This window comes from Meriones unguiculatus, chromosome 20 (genome assembly GCF_030254825.1).
Source record: "Meriones unguiculatus strain TT.TT164.6M chromosome 20, Bangor_MerUng_6.1, whole genome shotgun sequence".
NCBI classification, from domain to species: domain Eukaryota; kingdom Metazoa; phylum Chordata; class Mammalia; order Rodentia; family Muridae; genus Meriones; species Meriones unguiculatus.
In genome coordinates this window covers 14,132,827-14,154,641 of record NC_083367.1, presented here as the reverse complement: position 1 = coordinate 14,154,641, position 21,815 = coordinate 14,132,827, and the positions used below count along the sequence as shown (strand labels likewise).

Below are 21,815 nucleotides of genomic sequence, written 5' to 3'. Positions count from 1 at the left end.
TTTTTCCATATGAAGTTGAGAATTTTTTTTCAAGGTCTGTAAAGAATTGTGTTGGTATTTTGATGGGAATTACATTGAATCTGTAGATTGCTTTTGGCAGGATGGCCATTTTCACAATGTTAATTCTACCGATCCATGAGCGCGGGAGGGGAGATCTTTCCATCTTCTGATATCTTCTTCAAATTCTTTCTTCAGAGACTTGAAGTTTTTTTTCAAACAGGTCTTTCACTTTCTTGGTTAGAGTCACCCCAAGGTACTTTATATATTATTGGCTATTGTGAAGGGTGTTGTTTCCCTGATTTCTTTCTCGGCCCTTTTGTCTTTGGTATATAGAAGGGCTACTGATTTTTTTTTTTTTTTGAGTTGATTTTGTATACAGCCACTTTGCTGAAGGTGTTTATCAGCTGAAGGATTTCTCTGGTTGAATTTTTGGGGTCACTTATGTATACAATCATATCATCTGCAAATAGTGAAACTTTGACCTCTTCTTCTCCAATTTGTATCCCTCTGATCTCCTTTAGTTGTCTTATTGCTTCAGGGGTAGAGTCTTTCAATGGCCCTCTGTGGTAGATTCCTGTCCTGTTGCCTGTTTTCACTCTCTTCAGATGTCCAGCCCATTTGCCTTTCTGAATAAAGATTGAGCATCTTACCCAGGGTCCTCCTTCTTGTTTAGTTTCTTTAGGTGTGCAGCTGTTAGTATGTTGATCCTATATTATAGGTCTAATATCCACTTATAAGTGAGTATGTACCATGTGAGTCTTTCTGCTTCTGGGATACCTCACTCAGGATGATCTTTTCTAGTTCCCACCATTTGCCTGCAAATCTCATGATTTCCTTGTTTTTAATAGCTGAGTAGTATTCCATTGTGTAGATGTACCACAATTTCTGTATCCATTCCTCAGTTGAGGGACATCTGGGTTATTTCAAAAGCACACTTAAAATGTGGTCAGTGGAATAATGCTTTCTCCTACAGACACCCGTATCCTGACACTTGCCCCTATGAATATGGTCAGAGGGACCGTGTGGCTCTGATCACATTTAGGATTTTGAAATGACAGGCGCATCCTGGCTCATGTGGTTGTGCCTGGTGGAGACAGAGGCCCACAGAGGGAGGCAGAAGATCAGAGGAAGACAGGATTCCTCTAGAAGTTGAAGCCATGAGAATTGCTTGCCTTTGTGGCTGTTTGAAGCTGGAAAAGACAGGAAACAGATTCTTACCCAAAGCCGCTACAGCAGTGTCCTCGACCTTCCTAAATTGCGACTCCTTAATGCAGTTTCTCGTGCTGTGATGAGCCCCAACCATAAAAGTATTTTCATTGCTAATTCATAACTGGAATTTTGCTGCTGTTATGAACTGTAATGTAAATAGTTTTAGAGATAGAAGTTTGCCAAAGTGGCCACAACTCACAGGTTGACAACCGCTGCTCTATAAGGAACCAGCACTCCTGGCATCTTGACTTTAGCCCTAAAATCATTTTGGACTCTGACTTCCCAAAATTCAGGAAGATACATTTGTGTTGCAGATAAGTCAGGAAGGTTGTGTTCACCTGGTACAGCAGCAAGAGGGCACTCAGGGAAACGAAGCAGTCATGTCTGCTCTCAGCTGCCATCATTTCAAGTTGCTTTTATGAAGCAACTGTTGCCTTACCTAGCAACAGTTGTTAAGTAAGTTGGCAGCTTACTGCTAGTCACTGGGAGGGAGCCACCACTTTCTCTTCCTGTATCCAGTGTCCACCCCTTGTATGGCAGTGGCTGTTAGTAACATTTGTAGAACACTGCCTAATCATGATGAATCATTTGGTCCTGACCAGCCTCTAGCAAGATCTTAAAACTCTGACTCTCTTTCAGCTTTCTTAGACTTCTCTTGAAACTACCTTTTTTTTGAACCTGATATTATCTTGATTGTAAGTAGTAAAAATATCAGAAATCTAACTATGATCAAGAATCCAGATTATACTAATTTTGTTTGCTGTGCTGTTTGCAATAAAATAATTCCACCAGCCCCTTTTGGGGAAACCTTCAAACGGATCCATGAATACAAACCATTTAAGACACGCTTTTACACGCATAAAGACATACTAAGTAAGTAATTTTACTCTTTTTTGGGGGGTGGGAATCTTTTGAGACAGGGTCTCTCTACATAGGTCTGGCTGTCCTGGACTCACTCTGTAGACCAAGCTGGCCACTAACTCACAGAGATCCACCTGCCACTCTCTCTCTGGAGAGCCCAGCAGCAATTGCATTCTTTTCCTTTGTTCTAATACGGAATAGCACCACGTGTCATTCTTTTCAGCTCTTCCTTGTCTGAGGTTGCTTGCCTCTGTAGAAATTTCATCAGGACATGGTAACATGTTGGAATGCAGCCACTCAACAGTTTTGTGCATGGGCTAGAGTTTTCAGCCCCTCAACATGTTTCTAGTGAATAAGAACATTAATAAGTATCTTCTAAGTTGTTTTGAAGGTTTAATGAACTAGTGTCTCTGGAACATCATGGTCAATGTTTGTTCTTCTCCACTTGGCCTGCTCTTGGGGACTTTCCTTACATACAGGAGAGAAAACGCCCCAGTTAATGAGTGGAAGAAACTTGGCCACTACTTTGTAGCTAGTAACAAAAACAGATACCTATAAATAACATGGATATTTACCACACACATATATACACACAGTATATAACCAAATGATTTATCATTCATTTCCATTTCTCATTTATGCCCAGAAAATTTTCAACCAAATCCTGGATTTTGTATATATTTTTAAAGGACTCCTCAAGTATTCTTCCTGTCTTCTTTGCCATGAATGTGGTAAACTAGTGGTTACTTAATTTCACCAATCTACTAAAAGAAGTTAGACAGCTGAGCTGAAAGGCAAGGGGAATAGCATTGCAAACATCCTCTGTAATGCCAGTTTTCAAACTGATTTTAACCTTCAGTAAAGTTTTCATATGGATTATTAATTGTAATCTCTAAAGTATTTTTTAGACCCAAGACAATGTTATCCTCATTCTCAGACATACTTTATCTTTTAATGAATAATTATAAAATTTAAACGACACCTTAATAACCTAGTGGTGACGTTTACTCCCACAGAATATATCTTTCAGCTGTCGGTGATCGCAACAACTTAGAACAGAACACATAAAGTAGAATTTTGTGATAGAACTTCTTGATTCTTTTAACAAAAACTGAAGGTGGAATCTGTCATCAAAATTTTATTCTACCGGGGACTGGAGCAATGGCTTAGCAGTTAAGAGCACTGGCTACTCTTTCAGAGGGACCTGGGTTCAGTTCCCAGGACCCACGCGATGGCTCACAAATGTCTGTAACTCCAGTTTCATGGGATCTGACACCCTCACACAGACATACAAGCAGACAAAAGACCAATGTATATAAAATAAAAATAAATAAAAATTTTAAAAAGATTTTGGTCTACCTTGCTCAAACTCAGTGAATTGGCTGAGTTAGTACTGTAGTCAGGCCTACTCCAGCATCTAGAAAATTATCTGGATACAAGTAGTTCTCATACCTAATAGCCCCAGCTTAGAAATCCCAGAGGAGAAGAAACTGTTTTTTTCTTCATGTCCTTTATGCAAAAAATCTAGGGAAAAGTATGGCTGGTCCAGGATGTGCCTGATTCCAGGCAAGCTTCTATAAGAAAGAAAGGCCAAGCAACTTGGATGATGCTATTGGCAATCTTACCACACCAGTGAAATGAGAAAGTTGATGAGAAAGGTGGAACCCATAATTCCAGCAGGATATATTGATCAAACACACATACCAGTAGCATCCTTACTGAGGGATTTTCAAGCTAGGCACTGTAACAATTTAAGGGCCATCTCAGGTAAGAAAATGTGCAAATCCTGAGGCCAGGCCAAAGGGCTCAGTTCTTAGCTCAAGGTCCAGGACTGTCCCTACTTCTCTGACTTTGTGTGGCTCTCTACTGTCTCTGGAGTTATACTTTGATGGAGAAGGTGTTCTGGGGTATTATTATGTGGAAGTCATATTAGATCATTGATGGAGTTACAGTAAACTAGAAGCACATATCAGTCCCCAGCGGACAGAGCTGGAAAGGCCAACACTAGTGAAGACATACACATGATGTATTAGAGAAAGCTCCCTGCCAAAAGCAGGGAGAGTGGAGGGGGACTGTGCTGCTGCCCCGGGGATTCTCATTCTGCGTGGAGTGTGCTGCATTTTGCAGGGCATTTACTTTTCATGGCCGACTGCTCAGATGGGGTATGTGAAAAGGTAACTGACTCTGTTCAGGCCTAAGTAATGAGTTCCCTCTTAGTTAGTGGAAAACTTACCCTTCCAACGGGGCGTCTTTGAAGAAGAGACTGTAGGCTGGGGCACAGCAGAGTGAGAAGCTGTGTGTCCAACATGGTGGCTTCAATTCTTCCAAAATAAGTTAATGACTGACTGTGTTTCCTAGACAGCTCACATACATAGCTAGCAACAGAGACAAAAACCAGGGGACAATCGGCAGGGGTCTGTAATCATTTTTCTCCAAACACACAGATATTGGAGCAAATATTCTGAGCCAAGAAGAGAAGGTTCAAGAGGTCTCACTCAAGGAAAGCATTGAAAAGGCAGAAGCTAAAGTGTGGTTGCAGGTAAAGGCCTCTACTGTTTCTGCACTCTGCATTTATCTAAATCTGCAAATCCAGAGTAGCAGGCAAGAGACCACCCACGGAGTCTTGACTAACTGGATTCTTGGGCATAGTCTTTTGCCCTCTGCATTCTTGGCTTCTTCATCCATAAGGAGGGATAGCAACCACTCCCTCCTCCAAGGATTGCTGAAGGGTTCAGTGGAGGAATGCATTTGGCATGAGGCAATGCTTGGTCCGAAGCAGGTCCTGTCAAGAACTTCCTTCCAAGTTGCCCTTTGGGTGGATGACTGGCTACTTTATTCTAGTTTGACTGAAACTTAAGGAGGGGGGCATCTTTGTTGTAAACTGTTTATTATGGTCTTATATCCATTATGGACTATCAATATGTGTAGTGTGTAATAAATACTTCTGAACTAAATGCCTATTTCCCCAAATGCCTTAACTTGACCTACTCTCCTTATATAAAGTTCCTGGTGCTTCTAGTCACCATGGTACATTCCTGCAGTGTTAGCTACACAGGGGGCCTGGGCAGGGTGAGGCTGGAGCAGGATTAGGCTGGCAAGACCAAGACTAGCCTGGGCAATCTAAGAAGGGACCCATGTGAATGAAAAAAGCAAAACAAAAAGCCCAAATCCTGGTGCATCCACGGCTTCTGAGAGCTGTGGGGGTGTTTGAAGAGTGAAGGAAGGAAGTTCTGCCTGATGCACAGTAGGAAGACAATGAAGCCTCAAACCCTTAGCCCTCGCTACGTCCAATCATAGATGAATTGAATAAATGACCTTCTAAAGGGAATTAAAGCTCTTCTGGGCAAGATAAGGCATGATGTCAAGAATCTAGAGGTAATAAAAATCAAATGTTAAGAGTCATCAATTACTCAAATATCCAATACATAAAAATGCTTTTATGAATAATCTATGGTTTGAATATAAGTTTACCCAATATCTGAGCATTGTCTTTAAATAATCTAATAAAAATTCTTTTCTGAACTCCTGATGAGGGGGCCTTGGTGGTATTCATCCTCTCTGTTTAGCTCCTTTCAGCTTTATGTATCTGTTTCATTCTCTATGTTTTCTAGATTAATATACCAACTGCATATATATATATATGTATATACCTATTCTATAATTTTGCAGGGGTGATGCCATCATCAGTAAAGTCCAGATTAGTATTCCACAAAGGTTGGGAGGGAACCTCAGTGATTGGCACGATACAAGGTTCATATCATATATATAACAGAGCTGCCCCGCCTTTAATACGTCTCAGAGCAGCAAAGGTGGCCAGGCTCCGGTGGGCAAAGGTGGCCAGGCTCCAGTGGGCAAAGGTGGCCAGGCTCCGGTGGGAAGTTGGAGTCAGAACAGTGCAGTTAGGGGCCCCATGGCAGGGACTAATTTTCATGAAGCATGAAAACCTAACTTGCCAACTTCTTCAATAGCGACCACCTTCTCTGTGCTTACTCTGAAATACTAATGGATACATGGACCTTTTCTTTCAAAGGCTACTGAACTCCAAAAACAAGCCGTGGAGAAAGCACTTGAAGACGCAAATGACAGACACAGATTCGAAATGCAGTTGATGGAAGAACAACATAAAAAAGAGTTAAAGGTTTTCTATATAAGGGCTGGCTCGTTGTCTTTTTAAAAAGCATTTAAGTTAGGAAAGAGGAAGTGCTTATGTTAGTTGATGCGGGTAGATGGGGGTGGAAAAGCCCACATTAGTATTCCGTAAAGGCTGGGCGGGGCTCTCCGTGATTGACAGGATGCAAGGTTTTGTCACAGCACTCGAATAGCACGAGTCACCAGTGCAATCAAGGAACTGACTATCTGACTAGTTGTTGGCTGTCTGGCTCCCTAACATGTCCTCATCCGCAGGGGCAATTTGCCTTCTGTCTATATGAGCCCTGGTATCCAGTAATGTGCCTTGACCTGGCAGGGACTCAGACTTTGAACCAATAGAGCAAGCTGTCTACCTGGGAGTCTTGGTTGCATACTTTTCCCTGCATTTGCCTTTTCTGCATTGCCAAGAGGGACATTTGGTTTTTGGTAAGCCAAATTTGAAGCAATCTTTAATTAAATACTGTCCAGGAGGATGAACTCTGGCCAGGTCCATTCCTGGGTTCATAAAAACTGGTGATGAGTCACATTTTGCAGAGGCTTAAAAAGGCATACCCATAAGGATACCTATTTCCTGCTGGGTCCAATCAGGGGCAAACATACCTCCTGATGTGCTTCCTGCCTGTATACCTCTCACCTACATCCAATCAGAGGTAAGCATACATCCTGACATACTTCCTGCCTGTGTAAGGAGGGACATCTTAGCTGTATCTTAAGTATTTTTAGTAGGACCAATGGTCAAAGGATAAGAGGAACTCTTTTTTCATTTTAAGTTGTCACTGTTATATTCATTACTTGTGCACAACAGTGCGCTGTGTAAGGACATTTCAGGACACACACATACATGTATATATTGTATGTGTGCCTGTAAATATATATTGCATGTTGACAACATCACCTCCTTACCTTCTTTCCCCATCCTTATCCCTCCCAGTAGTTGCTTTTGTTTCTCTGGACAGTTTTGCTTCTACTTTCATATCATATATCCAGAGATGATTTTATGTATGAACACAAAAATCTAGGAACCATATATGAGAGGAAGGATGCTATTTATTTCTGAGACTGGCTTAATTCATAATTACCTACAGTTGCATCAAATTTCCTGAAAACAACAACAATGAAATCCTGAATATATACTACATTTTCCCTATCTGTTCCTCCATTGTTAGATATGGTGGCTGGTCAAGAGGAACTCTCTAACTTGCAAACTGGTTGAGGATGCAAGCAGAGGGAGTCAGCGCTCAGTTCAATATCTGTCACAAAGCTTGTTCAGAGGACCAGCACACAGAACTATATTTACATTTGGCCAAGGGAGAGACAGAGGAGGACAAATGTGTGTGGTACATGGGCAGAGGCCACAGGAAAGTGGCAGAGGCTACGAGGAACAGGATGGAGAAGCAGCTTAGGGACTATGGGCCTATGAATGAACCATTCATTGTTTCGACAAGGAACACCTAGCATATACTAATTGTGTACCAAGTAAGGTTAACTGAACTATACTTGTCCTCCGAGGACCAACAGGAAAAGGGAGCCCTGCCGCACAGTTCTGGTCTGGGAGTACAAGCCCTGCTTGGCCCCAGCTGCCAGGTTGGCCAGGTTTGGCGTGGTTGCTGATCGAAGCCAGCTCTGTGAGCTAACTGCCCAGCCTCAGTATAAACAGGGAAATATGAATCAACGTGTCCTTAGTGAAAACAAAGAACTCAAGAGCATGAAGCAAACATCAGAATATTTTATTGTACTCTTTTTTACGAAATAAAATAAGTGTTAAAGACATTTGGTGATATTAACATTCAACATATTTTATTGTTAAGAATGAGAGATTTAAGAGACAAAGCCTTCTGCAATGAAAACCCACATAGCATTTGTAAGCAACCAACATTTTTTTTCTATAGCTGTTTTCAAATTTTACCACTTGAAGCCATTCTGTAAAGATTCTTAAAGCTGGATTCTGTTGTTTCTCTCTGCTTGTGGTTCTTTTGTTTTAGTGTGCTGTGTTGTGGTGTGGTGTGGTATGGTGTGTGTGGTGTGTGTGTGTGTGTGTGTGTGTGTGTGTGTGTACACACATGTGCAGTATATACATGTAGAGATTAGAGAACTTTCTGTCCCTTCCACCATGTGGACCCAGAGATTGAACTCTTGCTGTCAGGCTTGGAGGCAGGCTCCTTTGCCCACTAAGCCATCTTGCTGAACCCAGGTTGTATTTCTTTATTACCTTCAGACAAGGCCTCTTACTGAACTGAAAACTAACGGATCTGGATAGGCTGACTGGCCCAGTGAGAGGCCAGGGTCCCTCTGTCTCTCTCCCATGCTGGGGTTACAGGCATGAGCAATCGTGTCTTGCATGGATGCTGGGGGTTCAGCCTCAGGCCACCATGCTTCGCCAGCAAGCACTGTCACTCTCCTCCAGCCTACCTCTCCAGCCCCGTGACGACTTTGGACCAGGGTCTCACTGTGTAAACTGGCCTCAAGCTCACGGTGATCTTCTTGCCTTCTGAGTGCTGGGACGGGCTGCCACACCCAGTTTGCTCCTATTCTTGAGTAGCCAAAATGAAAAGTTGAAAACTTTTTCTCTTAGCCTGGAGAGATGGCTCTCAAGGTGAGAGTACTGGCTGCTCTTCCAGAGGTCTTGAGCTAAATTCCTAGCGCCCACACGGAGGTTCACAATCATCTATAACTGTAGCCCCATGGGATCTGATGCCCTTAACTGCTGTGAAGACAAAATACCCATATACTTAAGATATATAAATAAAGCTTTGTTTTGTTTTATTTTGTTTTGTTTTGTTTTGTTTTGGGACAGGGTTTGTACACAGGGTTCTCTGTGTAGCCTTGGCTGTACTGGACTCACTTTGTAGACCAGGCTGGCCTTGAACTCACAGAGATCTGCATGCCTCTGCCTTCCCCAGTGCTAGGATTACAAGTATGCACCACCATGCTCAGAAATAAATAAATATTAAAAAGGAGGAAGAGGAAGAGGAGGAGGAGGTGGTGGCCAGGCTGTGGTGGCTCAGGCCTTTAATCTCAGCACCTGGAAGGCAGAGGCAGGCGAATCACTGTGAGTTTAAGGCCAGCCTGGTCTACAGAGTGAGTTCCAGGACAGTCGGGGCTACACAGAGAAAAAGAAAGAGAAAAAGCAAAAACAACAACAACAAAAAAAAAAAAAAAAAGAAAGAAAGAAAGAAGAAAGAAAGAGAAATCTTTTCTTCTGAGGACACCGGGTTCTAACAATTTTTCAGTGCTGGAGGTTGGACTCGGGGTTTCACTTACACTAGAACAAATGCTTTACCACTGATCTATACGCACACTCCTTCTAATCAATAATGCTATCACAGAGACGGTCTTTCCAAGAAGTTAAAAGCAAGCGCACCTTTCCTTGACACTCAGAGTTCTCTTTACGTGCAGCCTCAGTTGAGGCTCTCTGGCTCCCTCAGGCTCCCAGAAAGGTGCTAAAGAGATCAGGCAAAACTCAGCCAGTACCTTTCCTGCTTGACACTCCGGGAAGATGAGATTCTGCAGCTCTAAAAGGAAGGAAAGAAGGACGAGAGGGAAGGAAGAGGAGAGGGAAGGTTAGACTGCTATAACTATCTCATAAAATTGTGACTTTTCTAGAGAGAAAGTAAGGTTTCTTAAAAGACTCCATCATCTTAGCCAGTGATGAGGAGACTGATACTGAGAACTGTGGTCTCCGTCTCCAGTCCTGTCACTAGTGAGCTGTGTGGATGCTCTGACAACCCTGAAGTAGATTTAAAAATTTACCTTTTAATGAAGGTTTTGAAAGTTCAGGACATATTAGTTGTTCTTCCTTCCTTAAGGACATTTCTGATACAATTATGCAATTACAAGGAGCGAATATGAAACAGCAAATCTTGAGTACGAATGCAATCCTTGCTCTCCCCCGCTGTGCAGTGAGTCCTCCATGAACGGGGCTCCGGGCATTCTTGTGCTGGCAGCACCTTTGCCCAGCAGGGTGCTGGCACACTATGAGTTAGTAGGCAGCTCCAAAAACAGTGACAGGTTCTTCCTCTACGTCCTTTTGTGAGACTCCTCCCCAAATAATGGTTTGACTGCTACTCCCTTTCTCTACTTGGTTGAAAATACTGCACAGGTCCTCCTGCCCTAGAACAATGGAGTTCCTGTCTCCTTCAGGAATGAAGAAGAGTAGCAACCCAATGACGTGGAAGGTGGAGCAGCAGTGGGGCCTCGTAGGCCGGCTCATGTGGCTGGAGTGATGTGTGTGTTTTCTGCCTGAGCCTTAGGTTCTCTCCAGGGTGTTTATTTCTGTCATTTCCCAGTGTTACATCTATATTTCCATGTGCGACGATACTGGGGCCACAAAGGCATTTGGTTGGAGCTATAGCCTAGCTAGAATCTGACACCTGTGAGACCCTAGGTTTGGCCACCAGCTCTGAAAAAGAGAGAAAATTAAAAGTAGCCAGAAAACTTTAACCACACCCCTTGTAATCTATTTTCCTTTTTGCACACTGCCTTTCAACATGATCTTGTGTGTGTGTGTGTGTGTGTGTGTTTGTATTTGCATGCACACACACACAGTGTGAATAATTCACTTAAATGAAAAATTTCCATATAACTTACAGCTGCTTTTAAATCATCTGTTTAACAGGTGTCCATTATATCAGATAAATGAAACTGTGGTGGGTCTTGCCTCTTAGTGTTCGTTTTTAAGACAGCAAATGTATAATATCTAAATCCAGTTTTTCCATTCCCTTTCTTTAAGGATGTGGAGGCTAAAACCAAGAAGGAGATGTTCCAAAACATGGATGCTGAGCTGAAGAGAGAGAACTCGGCTGCAGAGCAACGCATGGTCCACAGAATCCAGAGGATAATGATGGAATGCCACAGGGAGAAGATAGAGGCTGTGAAGAAGGCCAGGGAAGAAGAACGAAAGCTTGCCCAGGAAGCTGTCGAGGAAGAGAAAAGGTACTGCAAATTAACATGTGACCCTGTTAAAATCCACCTAGAGAAAGACATTAGGTTAAAATGTGAAAGGGAATACTGCCCAGCACTTCCTGGCTTTATTGTGCGATATATCAAATACCAATATTAACAAACTTAGGAGAGAGGGAAAGAGAAGGAGGAGGAGAAGGGAGAGAGGAAGAGAAAGGTTGATTTAGGAAATGGTAGCACAAGTGCTCAAATATTCAACACTAAGCGTACGGGCTGACCATATCTTACTTACTCTCGGCCGTAGCTCACATCCTCAGCGAACAGCCACCCATCAGAGTATTGTTTCTCAGTTTGTCTCTCCAATACTACAAGGCTGAGAACAACCAATAAACACTTTTCCTTAAACACTTAAAAGTCAGCTTTTCCAGTCTAGCTCACACATTGTTGAGGATGTGATAATTCTTGGTCTTTTCTGTGTAAACTAATGGGTGAATACATAAAAATATTGGCTTTATGGAAATGAGTGGAGAAAAACAAACAGGTCCCTATTTGCTGCTTTATTCTTTGGCTCCCCCGAATAAACACTTTTTATAATGAGGCCTATATCTTTCCGTATCCTTTGATATGTTATATATATGTATATAACCACAGATTATATTGTACATAAGTATGTATGTGTGAGTGGAGAGGGGAGAAGATGGAGGGGAGGGGGGAGAGAGGGAAAGAGAGCAAGACAGAGAGGGAGAGAGAAGAGAGAAAGGAGAGAGAACAGACTAAGATAACCCCAGTCGAGAGCCCACGGCCTACTGGGTATAAGAGAAAACTATGTTTTCAGATGTTGAGTGACCTGTCCAAGACCCCCCAAGCTATAGCAGCAAAACCAAGATGCAGTCTTCCTGTTTGGCTTCCATGTCTTGGGTTTGACCCTTTTTCTTTTTGCTGCTTAAGCATATTTATCTGTGCATAATTAGCAGGTAATGTCTTAAAGACAAATCTTCTCCCAGAGTTAAAGCTAGCCATGCCAATGGACAGAAAGAGGGCTGGAGAATGATGACATTCCGGATACCTTCCCCCCAGAGCAGTGGTTCTCAACCTGTGGGTCACGACCCATTTGGGGGTCACATATCAGATACTTACTTTGCGATTCATGACAGTAGCAAAAGTACAGCCACGAAGCAGCAATGAAATACTTTTATGGTTGGGGTCACCACAACATGAGGAGCTATATGAAAGCGTTCCAGCATTAGGAAAGTTGAGAACCACTTGTGACTAGGGAACACTGTGACTAGGGAACACTTGCTTAGAAAATAAGTACAGCGGATGGCGGACCTTCTGTTCCCTTTCCCCTCCTCTCCACCTACCAGAGGGCAGGCTCTCCCTTCAGAGTAGCTCGCCTCACTCCTCACAGACACTGGCAGGCTCCTGCATTCTCCCTTGCTCATTGTTTCCCACCACCCCCCTTCAACAATTTCCTCTGTGAGGCTTACCTGTAAGGGTTTTCAACTTCCACCTTTTCCATCCTTAGAGAACTGCTGTGTCTATTGCTTAAATACATCCAACTAAAACCTCTGTTTTTCTCACTCATGGTTTCAAACTGTCTAGAGGAGAGCCTGGTACATGGGAAGCCATTTGTTAATGTTAAAACTGTTCTTATCTCAGAGGGAATAGGAGAAAGTTTATTCTAGAGCAAAAGCACTGAGTTACCAGGGCCTAGAAAGCAGATTCAGCTTATCTCAACTAGCATGGTTACAGTCACATACATGCTTGGGTATGTTCACATTGTGTGCATGAGTATAGAGGCCAGAGGATAAACTCAGGTCTTATCTCCCATTACATAAACTTTTTTTTGCCCCTTGGGACAGACATTGCACTAGAATTTGCCAAGTAGGCTAGGCTAGCTAGTGAGTCCCAGGAATCTACTACTTGCCCTTTCCAGCACTGGGATTTCAAACATGCAGCACCATGCTCTCTCTCTCTCTCTCTCTCTCTCTCTCTCTCTCTCTCTCTCTCTCTCTCTCTGTCTATCTTTTTCTCTCTCATATGGGCTCCGGGAGTCAAGCTCACGTCCTCACACTCTCAAGGCAAGCACTTTGTTGACTCAGCTGTCTCCACAACTCTCTTGTGAAGTTCTTATCCGAACAGAACAAATTTATAAATCAGAGCATTTTTAAATACGTCGGTGGAGACACTGGGCAGGTAGGCGTGCCACAGAAAAGGAAGTCTCTGTTCCAGGCCGCAGGTGTTACCTGGTGACATTATTGGTCTTAAGGTTGGGCTGGTGGAAGTTAAGGGGTCTTTTTGCACATTAAAGAAAGAACTTACCTGATAGTCCGCAAGGATACTAGGTCAAATACAGAAGTATGCAATAATGACTCCTTGCGAGGCTAAACATAGCCTAAGATCATGTGAGCCTGTGTCCAGAACATCCTATTCCCCGTGTCACTGGAGTTTTCATTAGTCAATCAGTCTTACAGAATGCCTAACACAGATGCGGAGTTGTTCTATGGAACAACTTTATTCGTTTTCTTTGTTGTTTTTTCTCATTTTCCTGGAGTGGTAGGGATTGAACCTAGAGCTGTTTGCATGCTTTGCAGGTGCTCTAGAATTGAGCTACACTCCTAGCTCTTGTAACTCACTAAACAAATGCTACAAATTTATTCTGATCAGCTAAACTTGCAGGGTACCAGATCTTATTTCTAGGCATTACTAAGTTCCAGTCCTTTTTAGACTATTTACAGAAACTAATCTGTGGAGGGAGAAAGAATTAAAATTCGACTGAAGAGTTTATTTGGATACGATGGCATAGAGATAACTTCATAGCACATAGAGGCACCTGTATACAAAGCTCTGGGAATGTCTGTGAGAGAGTTTGTGGGTTGGGCTGGATTCTACAGTGAATAAAAAGGAAAATGCAAGCAGAACACCTGCACACCATCAGCCTCTGCTTTCCAACTATGGATGCAATGTGATTCCACTACCACATGCTTCTCACTGTGATGGGCCACACCCCCAAGCTGTAAGCAGAAACAAAACCTTACTTTCTTAAGCTGCTTGGGTCTGGTGTTTTTGTGCAGCAACAAGAAAATTAGTACAGAAAATCATTACCAAGAATCAAGACAGTTGCTCTGATAAACCTGACCATGTGGTTCTTAGGCCTTTGGAACATTTTGTATTTAAGTGGAAGAGTCTGGAATTGAGGGTAGAAAAATCCTCCAATGCTGTAGTCAGAGCTCAGTGCATAACTTCATAGTTCTGGTGGGAACTGCATAATGCCAATAGAAAGACAGACAGTGGAGTCCACAATGTTCCTGAGCAGAGCTGGAGCTTGATCAAGGAGTGGGCTAGAGACCATTCCTAGAATGTCTTCCGATCTCCTAATTTCTTTACAGCCAAGCAACAATCCCATTGTGTATATGTACTGAATAAACCACATTTTCTTACATATTTATCAGTTGATGGACTTCTAGATTGATTTCCTTTCCTAGCTATAGTGAAGAATCAGCTATCTATCAGTGAACATTGATGGCCATGTGTCTCTGTAGCGCAATATAAAATCCTTTATGTAGACACCCAAGAATGATCCAGCTAGATCATCTAGTAGTTCTTTGGGATGACTCCAGACTGATTTCCACAGAGGCTGTACCAGGTTACCAGCAGCACGTAAGGGTTCTCTTTTCCCCATAGCCACTCTTAACATTTTTTGTTTATTCTCCTGACGATGGCCATTCTGACTGAGCTGAGGGGAAACCTTAAAGTGGTTTTAGTGTGAATTTCCCTGCTGGCTAAATGTGTTGAACACTTTTTTTTTTTAACCTGTCTCTAATGGTTATAATTTTATGACAATTATCTCTATTCAGTAACCACCACATACAGACCCTTTATATATTTCTCATCCCTCTTTCTGGGGGACACCAGGTTCAGTGGAATATGCGGAGGCAGGACAAACAGGCGTCCATGCCACCCTGTGCTTCATAGTAAGATGTAGCTAGCCAAACACAAGTAAAATCTGTCTTGGAAACAGAAGTGGGTTTCTTGTAAAATGAGACAGCGCCAATGGAAGGTTTAAGAATTTCACTGAACCCCAAGAAGCAAGTGTGCTACAGAAGGCTGGCTTCTGGATATTTCTTCCACACTTATTACAATGCCTGTAACTCCAATTCCAGGGGATCACTGTTCCTCCTGCCCTGTCAGGGAAGATTTCAGTGTCCCAGGCAGAAAAATAAAATGCATTTTCTCGTTAAGCACAGTGGTTGTACCTGTTGAAAAAAAGGTAGTAGTTCAGTGCTGCAAATGAAAAGTGGATTATCAAGTCTTTATTGGCTAGCCAAGCAAGCGATCCGCTCTGCGCAGCACCAAACCACTTCATGTAAGATGATTTTGAGGTGTTAATGTTATAAAAATCTAGTAGTTGTCTATGGGGAAAGGGATTCATTGGTTCTTACCATCTTTAAACTAGAATATTTATTAATGGACATTGACAGAGGCATGAAAATGGACTGCTGGCCATCTGAATGAGAAAAGTGAAATATATCATTTAAGGAGAAGAGGAGGAGCAACCACTGATGTGTTTTCTTTAAAAATGTTTTTTTTTCCCAATAATACATCTTAGACCATTTTAACAGAGGCTAAGAAAAAGTCTCTCATGGTGCAGAAAAACAGAGAGATATATTCTAGTACAGATATTTCACGTTTCCTTCCATTGCGAGTAAGGTTGAATTATTAGACATCAGAGCATGTTTTGTTTAATGCCCTTTTTATTCACTATGAACCTATTTTATAAAATATCAGCCTAGTCTTGTAACTGTAGACATGCCCTGAAACTCTATTAAAAATGGTTGCATTTATGCCAGCACCATGCTTACATGGAGCAAATATTTCAAAACTCCAAGTCTGTAGCCTAATGAAAATAGAGACGGCAGGTACCGTGCTGCTTACAGAGAATGCGGGTGCTTCCTCGGACTGTGCCCTGGATGTTTCCCAGCGGAACCTGCCATCGCTTCTGCTGGAAGTCTGGCAGCGCCCGGTGAGAGTGTCGTTGCTGGCTGGCACCCATGGATAACATGCAGAGTACTGCCAGTCTTATTTCTCGTGTGACGTGGACTCTGGGCCTTGCCTTTACTTCCAGCCTTCGCGGCTGTCTCCCATCCACAGTGATCTTTCAAACATTTGAGGAGAAATCAAGTCCAAGCAAGACTAAATAGGGAATGAAATAACAAGAGCACTGACATGTCCTTTCCTTCAGCACTTCCTCGTCCTTCTTTTACAGAAGACAAATCAGTCAGTTTGTACGCTCAGAAAAACATTTTAAATGTACTACAAAATTGACTGTTTTTCCTATTGCTTGCAAATATTTAACTTGTCTTATGAATCTCTTTTAAGCATGGATTCTCTTCAGCTTTTGTTATTCACAAACCCAGCTATTATAAATTTTGACATTATTTGGAACAACAAACTTAATTCTCAATATTAATGAAAACTACACTTGCATAATTCATATATGTATTCACATGTGTTTCATTGTATCCACAATAGCCATGTCAGGCAGAACAGATCCAAAGATAAAAAGGCCACATCCTCCAGGCTTTCATCCCAACCCACATTGGGGCCTTAACTTCAGAATTTCATGTATATCCTTTGGAATTTAGAGACTCGGAGAGAGGATGCCAAAAGGAGTAAAGTCCAAAGAATCAAAAATTCAAGCTCTGAATTGGGCTAAGAAATTGAAAAAGCGCATTCAGGAAAATGCTAGCTGTTTGCTGAAAGATGTTGACATCAGTGTTTAGGACAGAGGTGCAGTTCCCCAAGGTAGACTTGATTAGCTCACTTTAGGTAAGGTTAGTGCTGGGGACCTTCCAGCTCACCCAGGAGGCACACCTTCTTCTTTGGGGCTGTTGGATAAAGTCATGGACATTTCATTCTGTCTTTTTCTGCCCTAGGCCCTAGGGGCTTTGGTCCCAGTCTCACTAACAACCTATTGGCTTGCTAAAACACCTGGTTATATCTTGACTATGTGTGTGACTGAATTAAAAACTCTCAGTACTGCTAATAGCACCTCACTCTTTTTTCTTCTAGATTCGGACACCGCGTTTGGTCCTTCTTTTGGCCATATATATATATGTGCCAGCAGTCCTAAATGCTGGCAGTTAGAAATTTGTGGTGTCTTTTGGGCTTGTTCCATTCTGTCTTGATTCATGTCTCCATCCTTTGTCACTAGACTCTCACTGTACATCCAGGAGGTTGCAGAATGCTACGAGGTGGTCTCTTTGACTCACTGCACTAGGGTTCACCTTTCCTGTGTTACCATAGAACTGTTCCAAATTGTTGTTTTTACTGTGTTACATTTCTGACAAAACATTTCATCCTGACCCTTATGAACCTGAAGCACGTAGTGGCTAAAGCAGCCACTCTCCTACTTGCTCGAGGACATGTGTGTGGTTGAACAATAATCCTAACAGTTCTTGCTGAGCCTCACATCCCTACGTACCCCAAGGGAGTGATAACAGGGTAAGCAAAAATAGCAACAGCCCCAGTGTGTTCTTACACAAATGAAATGTGCTATTCATGTTAAATGCTTAGAATGGACCCTGGGACACAGTAAGCGCTAAGCATTAATGCATGCTGTCAATGGTGAATAAAACCCAGCTGTGTGGAGGAAGAAAAATTGCCTAGTAACTAGACACGAATCATGATGCGTCCATATCAGCAAAGTCTCTCAGCTTTAAAGACAGGCTGAAGGAACTAAAAAAGGCAAGGAAACTTAATCTATGAGGGTGGACGTTAGACAGTAGCATAAGGCAAGTCTTGAAAAGGCTTCATTTGTGTTGGAAGCACCAGGAAGGAAGGAGGTGGGGAGAATTTCTGTTACAAATCATAAACAGTTTACGCCAACATTTGTAGTTATTTTCTTCTTAATTCTTCAAACATCTAACTCAAACTAGTTTAATTAGCGAAGTCCACTGTGTGCCACAGTGACTCAGAACTTTGCCCTAGACCCAGACTGCTGGGGTCAAAGTGCTGATGCTGCTACTATCACTTATAAGTGAACTCTGACAAATTCTGAGCCCTAGTGTTCTTATCATAAACTGAACATAACAGTGAAATTACCTAATTGAATTTCAGGAGTTAATATATACACAAAAGCCTGCTGGCCTGCTTGGAACATTAGTAAGAATTTAATAGGTTTGGCTGTTATAACTTCTATGTTTATGGTCTATCTACATATCTGTATCTACCAAACCTCTTTCTTTGCATATTGGCACTATAATTATATTGTACAATTATATATATATAAATATATATAACCGTATATTTAAATATGTTGCAACCAGAGGTCAGAGTCACTCAGCAGCACAGTCCAAGACCCCCAGGGGCCCTGAGACTCTTTGATGGGAAGATGCATATCCAGGAAATCAAAACTCATTTTTTGACAAGAAGATGATATTCTTTCTTTTTTTTTCTTTCTCCAATGAGTGTTATATTTTTCAGGACTTTTAATATGTAGGGTATCACAACATGATGAAATAACATGAAAACCAGCTTTGTTTGAAGCCATACATAGAAAATGAATATAAACTTATGCAATCTTCTCACCAAATATTATATTTTATTTGGGAATTTTTTTTCATAATAGTATTTGTGTTAAAATTTGCTTCCTTCTGTCCTAAAGATGAGCAACTAGGGTTTGGCCTAAACTCAGCACCCAGCACTTAGGTGGATCAAGAATTGGCAGTTAGGATCAGGAAGTTTGCTGTGAGATTTGGTCTCTAATAATGTCAGAAGCTGCACCCATGAAGCCTTACCAGCATGGCTGCCTAGCATTAGCCAAACACGGGCAACCACAATGGCATGCCAAAGTAGGCTGGGAAGAACTCAGGGAGCCGTGCTCACACTCAAGGAACTACAGGCAACCCAGAAATGTGGAGAGTGGAAGAAATGGCCTTCCCCAGGGAAGAACACACCATTCCTTTACCCAGTATTGAATGGTCAGCTGACACATACATACAAGCAACATTATGCATATTGAGCAGCTTATGTCTAGGAATATAAATATAGTTATATGTTATTTATATATAATATATATTATGTAATGGACACATATATGTATGTAACAACAATTAATGAAAAAGACATTTTGAAAGAGCAAGGAGTGCTATGTGGAAGGATTCAAAGAGGAGGAAAGAGAAGGGAGAAATGATGTAATTACTATAATCTCAAAAAGAAAAAAATTGAAGGTCAGCCTGAGTTACATAATTGGTTCAAGTCTACTCAGAACAACAAAGATCAGACATTAATGATACTGTCTCAAGGAAACAAAAAAGAGCTGAATTGATATAAAGAAATGCCTTCTTTGAGGGTTTAGGGCTCTGACCCTCTCTCTTCATTTTTTTTAATTAAATTTTTATTTTTTTATATTGATTACAGTTTATTCACTTTGTATCCCAGCTGTAGCTCCCTCTCTCCTCCCCTCCCAATCCCATCTTCCCTTCCTCATCTCCCCTTATGCCACCCTCCAAGTTCACGAATAGGAGAGGTTCTCCTCCCCTTCCACTTGACCCCAGCTTATCTGGGTCTCATTAGAACTGGCTTCATTGTCCTCCTCTGTGGCCTGGCAAGGCTGCTTCCCCCAATCCGGGGGAGACAGTCAAAGAACTAGCCACTGAGTTCATATCAGAGACAGTCCCTGTTCCTCTTACTAGGAACCCACTTGAATATTGAGTTGCCATGGGCTACATCTGAGCAGGGGTTCTAGGTTATCTCCATGAATGGTCCTTGGTTGGCGTATCAATCTCAGAAAAGACCCCTTTGCCCAGATTTTTTGGTTCTGTTGCTATCCTTGTGGAACTCCTGTCCTCTCCAGGTCTTTCTATCTCCCCCTTTTTTCATAAGATTCCCTGCACTCTGCCCAAAGTTTGTTTATGAGTCTCAGTATCTGCTTTGATACAGTGCTGGGTAGAGTCTTTCAGAGGCCCTCTGAAAGAGGCAGGCTCTTGTCCTGTTTCCTGTTTTCTCCTTCTTCCAATGTCTGTCCTATTTGCCTTTCTGAGTGAGGATTGATCATCTTACCCAGGGTCTTCCTTCTAGCTCACCTTTTTTAGGTGCACAGATTTTTGTAGGTTTATTCTATATTATATGTCTAGTATCCACTTATAAGTGAGTATATATTGTGTGTATGTGTTTCTGTTTCTGGGATTCCTCACTCAGGATGATCTTTTCTAGTTCCCACCAAATTTCAATGTCCTTAGTCATCATGGAGATGCAAATCAAAACGACCCTGAGATTTCACCTTACACCCATCAGAATGGCTAAGATGAGAAACTCAAGTGACAACACATGCTGGAGAGGATGTGGAGAAAAGGGAACCCTCCTCCATTGCTGGTGGGAATGCAAACTTGTACAACCACTTTGGAAATCAATCTGGTGCTTTCTCAGACAATTAGGAAAAGCGCTTCCTCAAGATCCAGCTATACCACTCCTAGGTATATATCCAAAAGATGCTCAAGTATACAAGGACATTTGTTCAACCATGTTTGTAGCAACTTTATTTGTAATAGCCAGAACCTGGAAACAACTCAGATGTCCATCAACAGAGGAATGGATACAGAAATTGTGGTACATTTAAATGGCAATTAAAAACAATCTCTTCATTTTTTAAGGTATAATGTATTCATTGTTTTCTGGCAGTGAGCGCTCAGACTGCCCGTGCATCCAGTAGACGGGAGACACTAGCGGTTTTGCTCTGGCCCACCGCAGAGTGCTTCACGGGCAGCCTCTGGGGAATTATTTTTTTTAACTGATTATTGATAGGTAATATAGTCATGTGTACCAGGTTTCTTCTGTTATTAATGATAAATTCATTGTGTTTCTAGTGGCTAGTCAATCTAATTTGTAAATCTCTGATCTTTTGTAGCAAAGTCATGGAAAAACTTGTGCATACTGGTGTAACAGCTATTAAAGACCAGAAGGCAAGCTTTGGCCAGTTGATTAAAGCAAAGGAACATGAAATGAGTACCTACTATGGCATGGCTCAGAGGCAGAAGCAAGAAGAAGTGCAAGAAGTGCTTCAAGAAGCGAGAAAAACACATCAGGCCACTCTTGACAACGTGATGTATAAACTGGTTGACACCCAGGGGGAGCTGGTGTCTGTGGCAAAGCAGCTGGGAATCATGACAAACTGGAAAGATTTTCTGGAGGAGGAGCTACAGGAAACCAGGGAGGCGTTTCAAAAGTACATCAACTTCACCTTCCCCAAGCTCTCCCCAGGGCACGCTGACTTTATCCTGCCGGAAAGGAAGAAAACACCTTCCAACCTTGAGAAAGAAAATGAATCCGGTGCTGACTAGAAATCATCAGCTGAAACGCCACAGCAAAAGACAGCTCTCCAAAGCCAAATAAATATACTCACAACCATTTGTTGATATTTGTTCAGAGTATTTTTCGGCTGTAAGAATTTTCAGTTGCCTTTTTTTAAATTATAAAAGTTATAGATTTATGGTTGTTTTTCCTTTTCTTATCTTTTTCTCTTTTGTCTTCTTCTTATTATTATTGGTTTTTCAAGGCAGTATTTCTCTGTGCAGCCTTGGCTGTCCTGGAATTGCCTTGTAGAATAAATAGGCTGGCCTCAATCTCACAGAGATCTGCCTGCCTCTGCCTCCTGCGTGCTGGGATTACAGGGATAGTACTACCATGCCCAGATTTTT

At 42.0% G+C, this 21,815-nt stretch overlaps 1 protein-coding gene across 1 annotated transcript; it reads left to right on the top strand.

Annotated features, from left to right (window-relative positions):
* Positions 1-1,934: 1,934 nt before the first annotated feature.
* Positions 1,935-21,519, top strand: C20H6orf163 (chromosome 20 C6orf163 homolog). The gene is made up of 5 exons (XM_021642679.2): positions 1,935-2,082; positions 4,515-4,609; positions 6,101-6,208; positions 10,949-11,151; positions 21,026-21,519. The coding sequence occupies exons 1-5, from the start codon at positions 1,935-1,937 to the stop codon at positions 21,456-21,458; spliced, it is 987 nt and encodes a 328-aa protein (XP_021498354.1). The 3' UTR covers positions 21,459-21,519.
* Positions 21,520-21,815: the final 296 nt, after the last annotated feature.

Coding starts and splice junctions, on each gene's coding strand:
- C20H6orf163 (XM_021642679.2), top strand. CDS start 1,935: ATGATCAAGAATCCAGATTATACTAATTTTGTTTGCTGTGCTGTTTGC. Junction 2,083..4,514: donor CACGCATAAAGACATACTAA/GTAAGTAATTTT, acceptor CCAAACACACAG/ATATTGGAGCAAATATTCTG. Junction 6,209..10,948: donor AACATAAAAAAGAGTTAAAG/GTTTTCTATATA, acceptor CCTTTCTTTAAG/GATGTGGAGGCTAAAACCAA.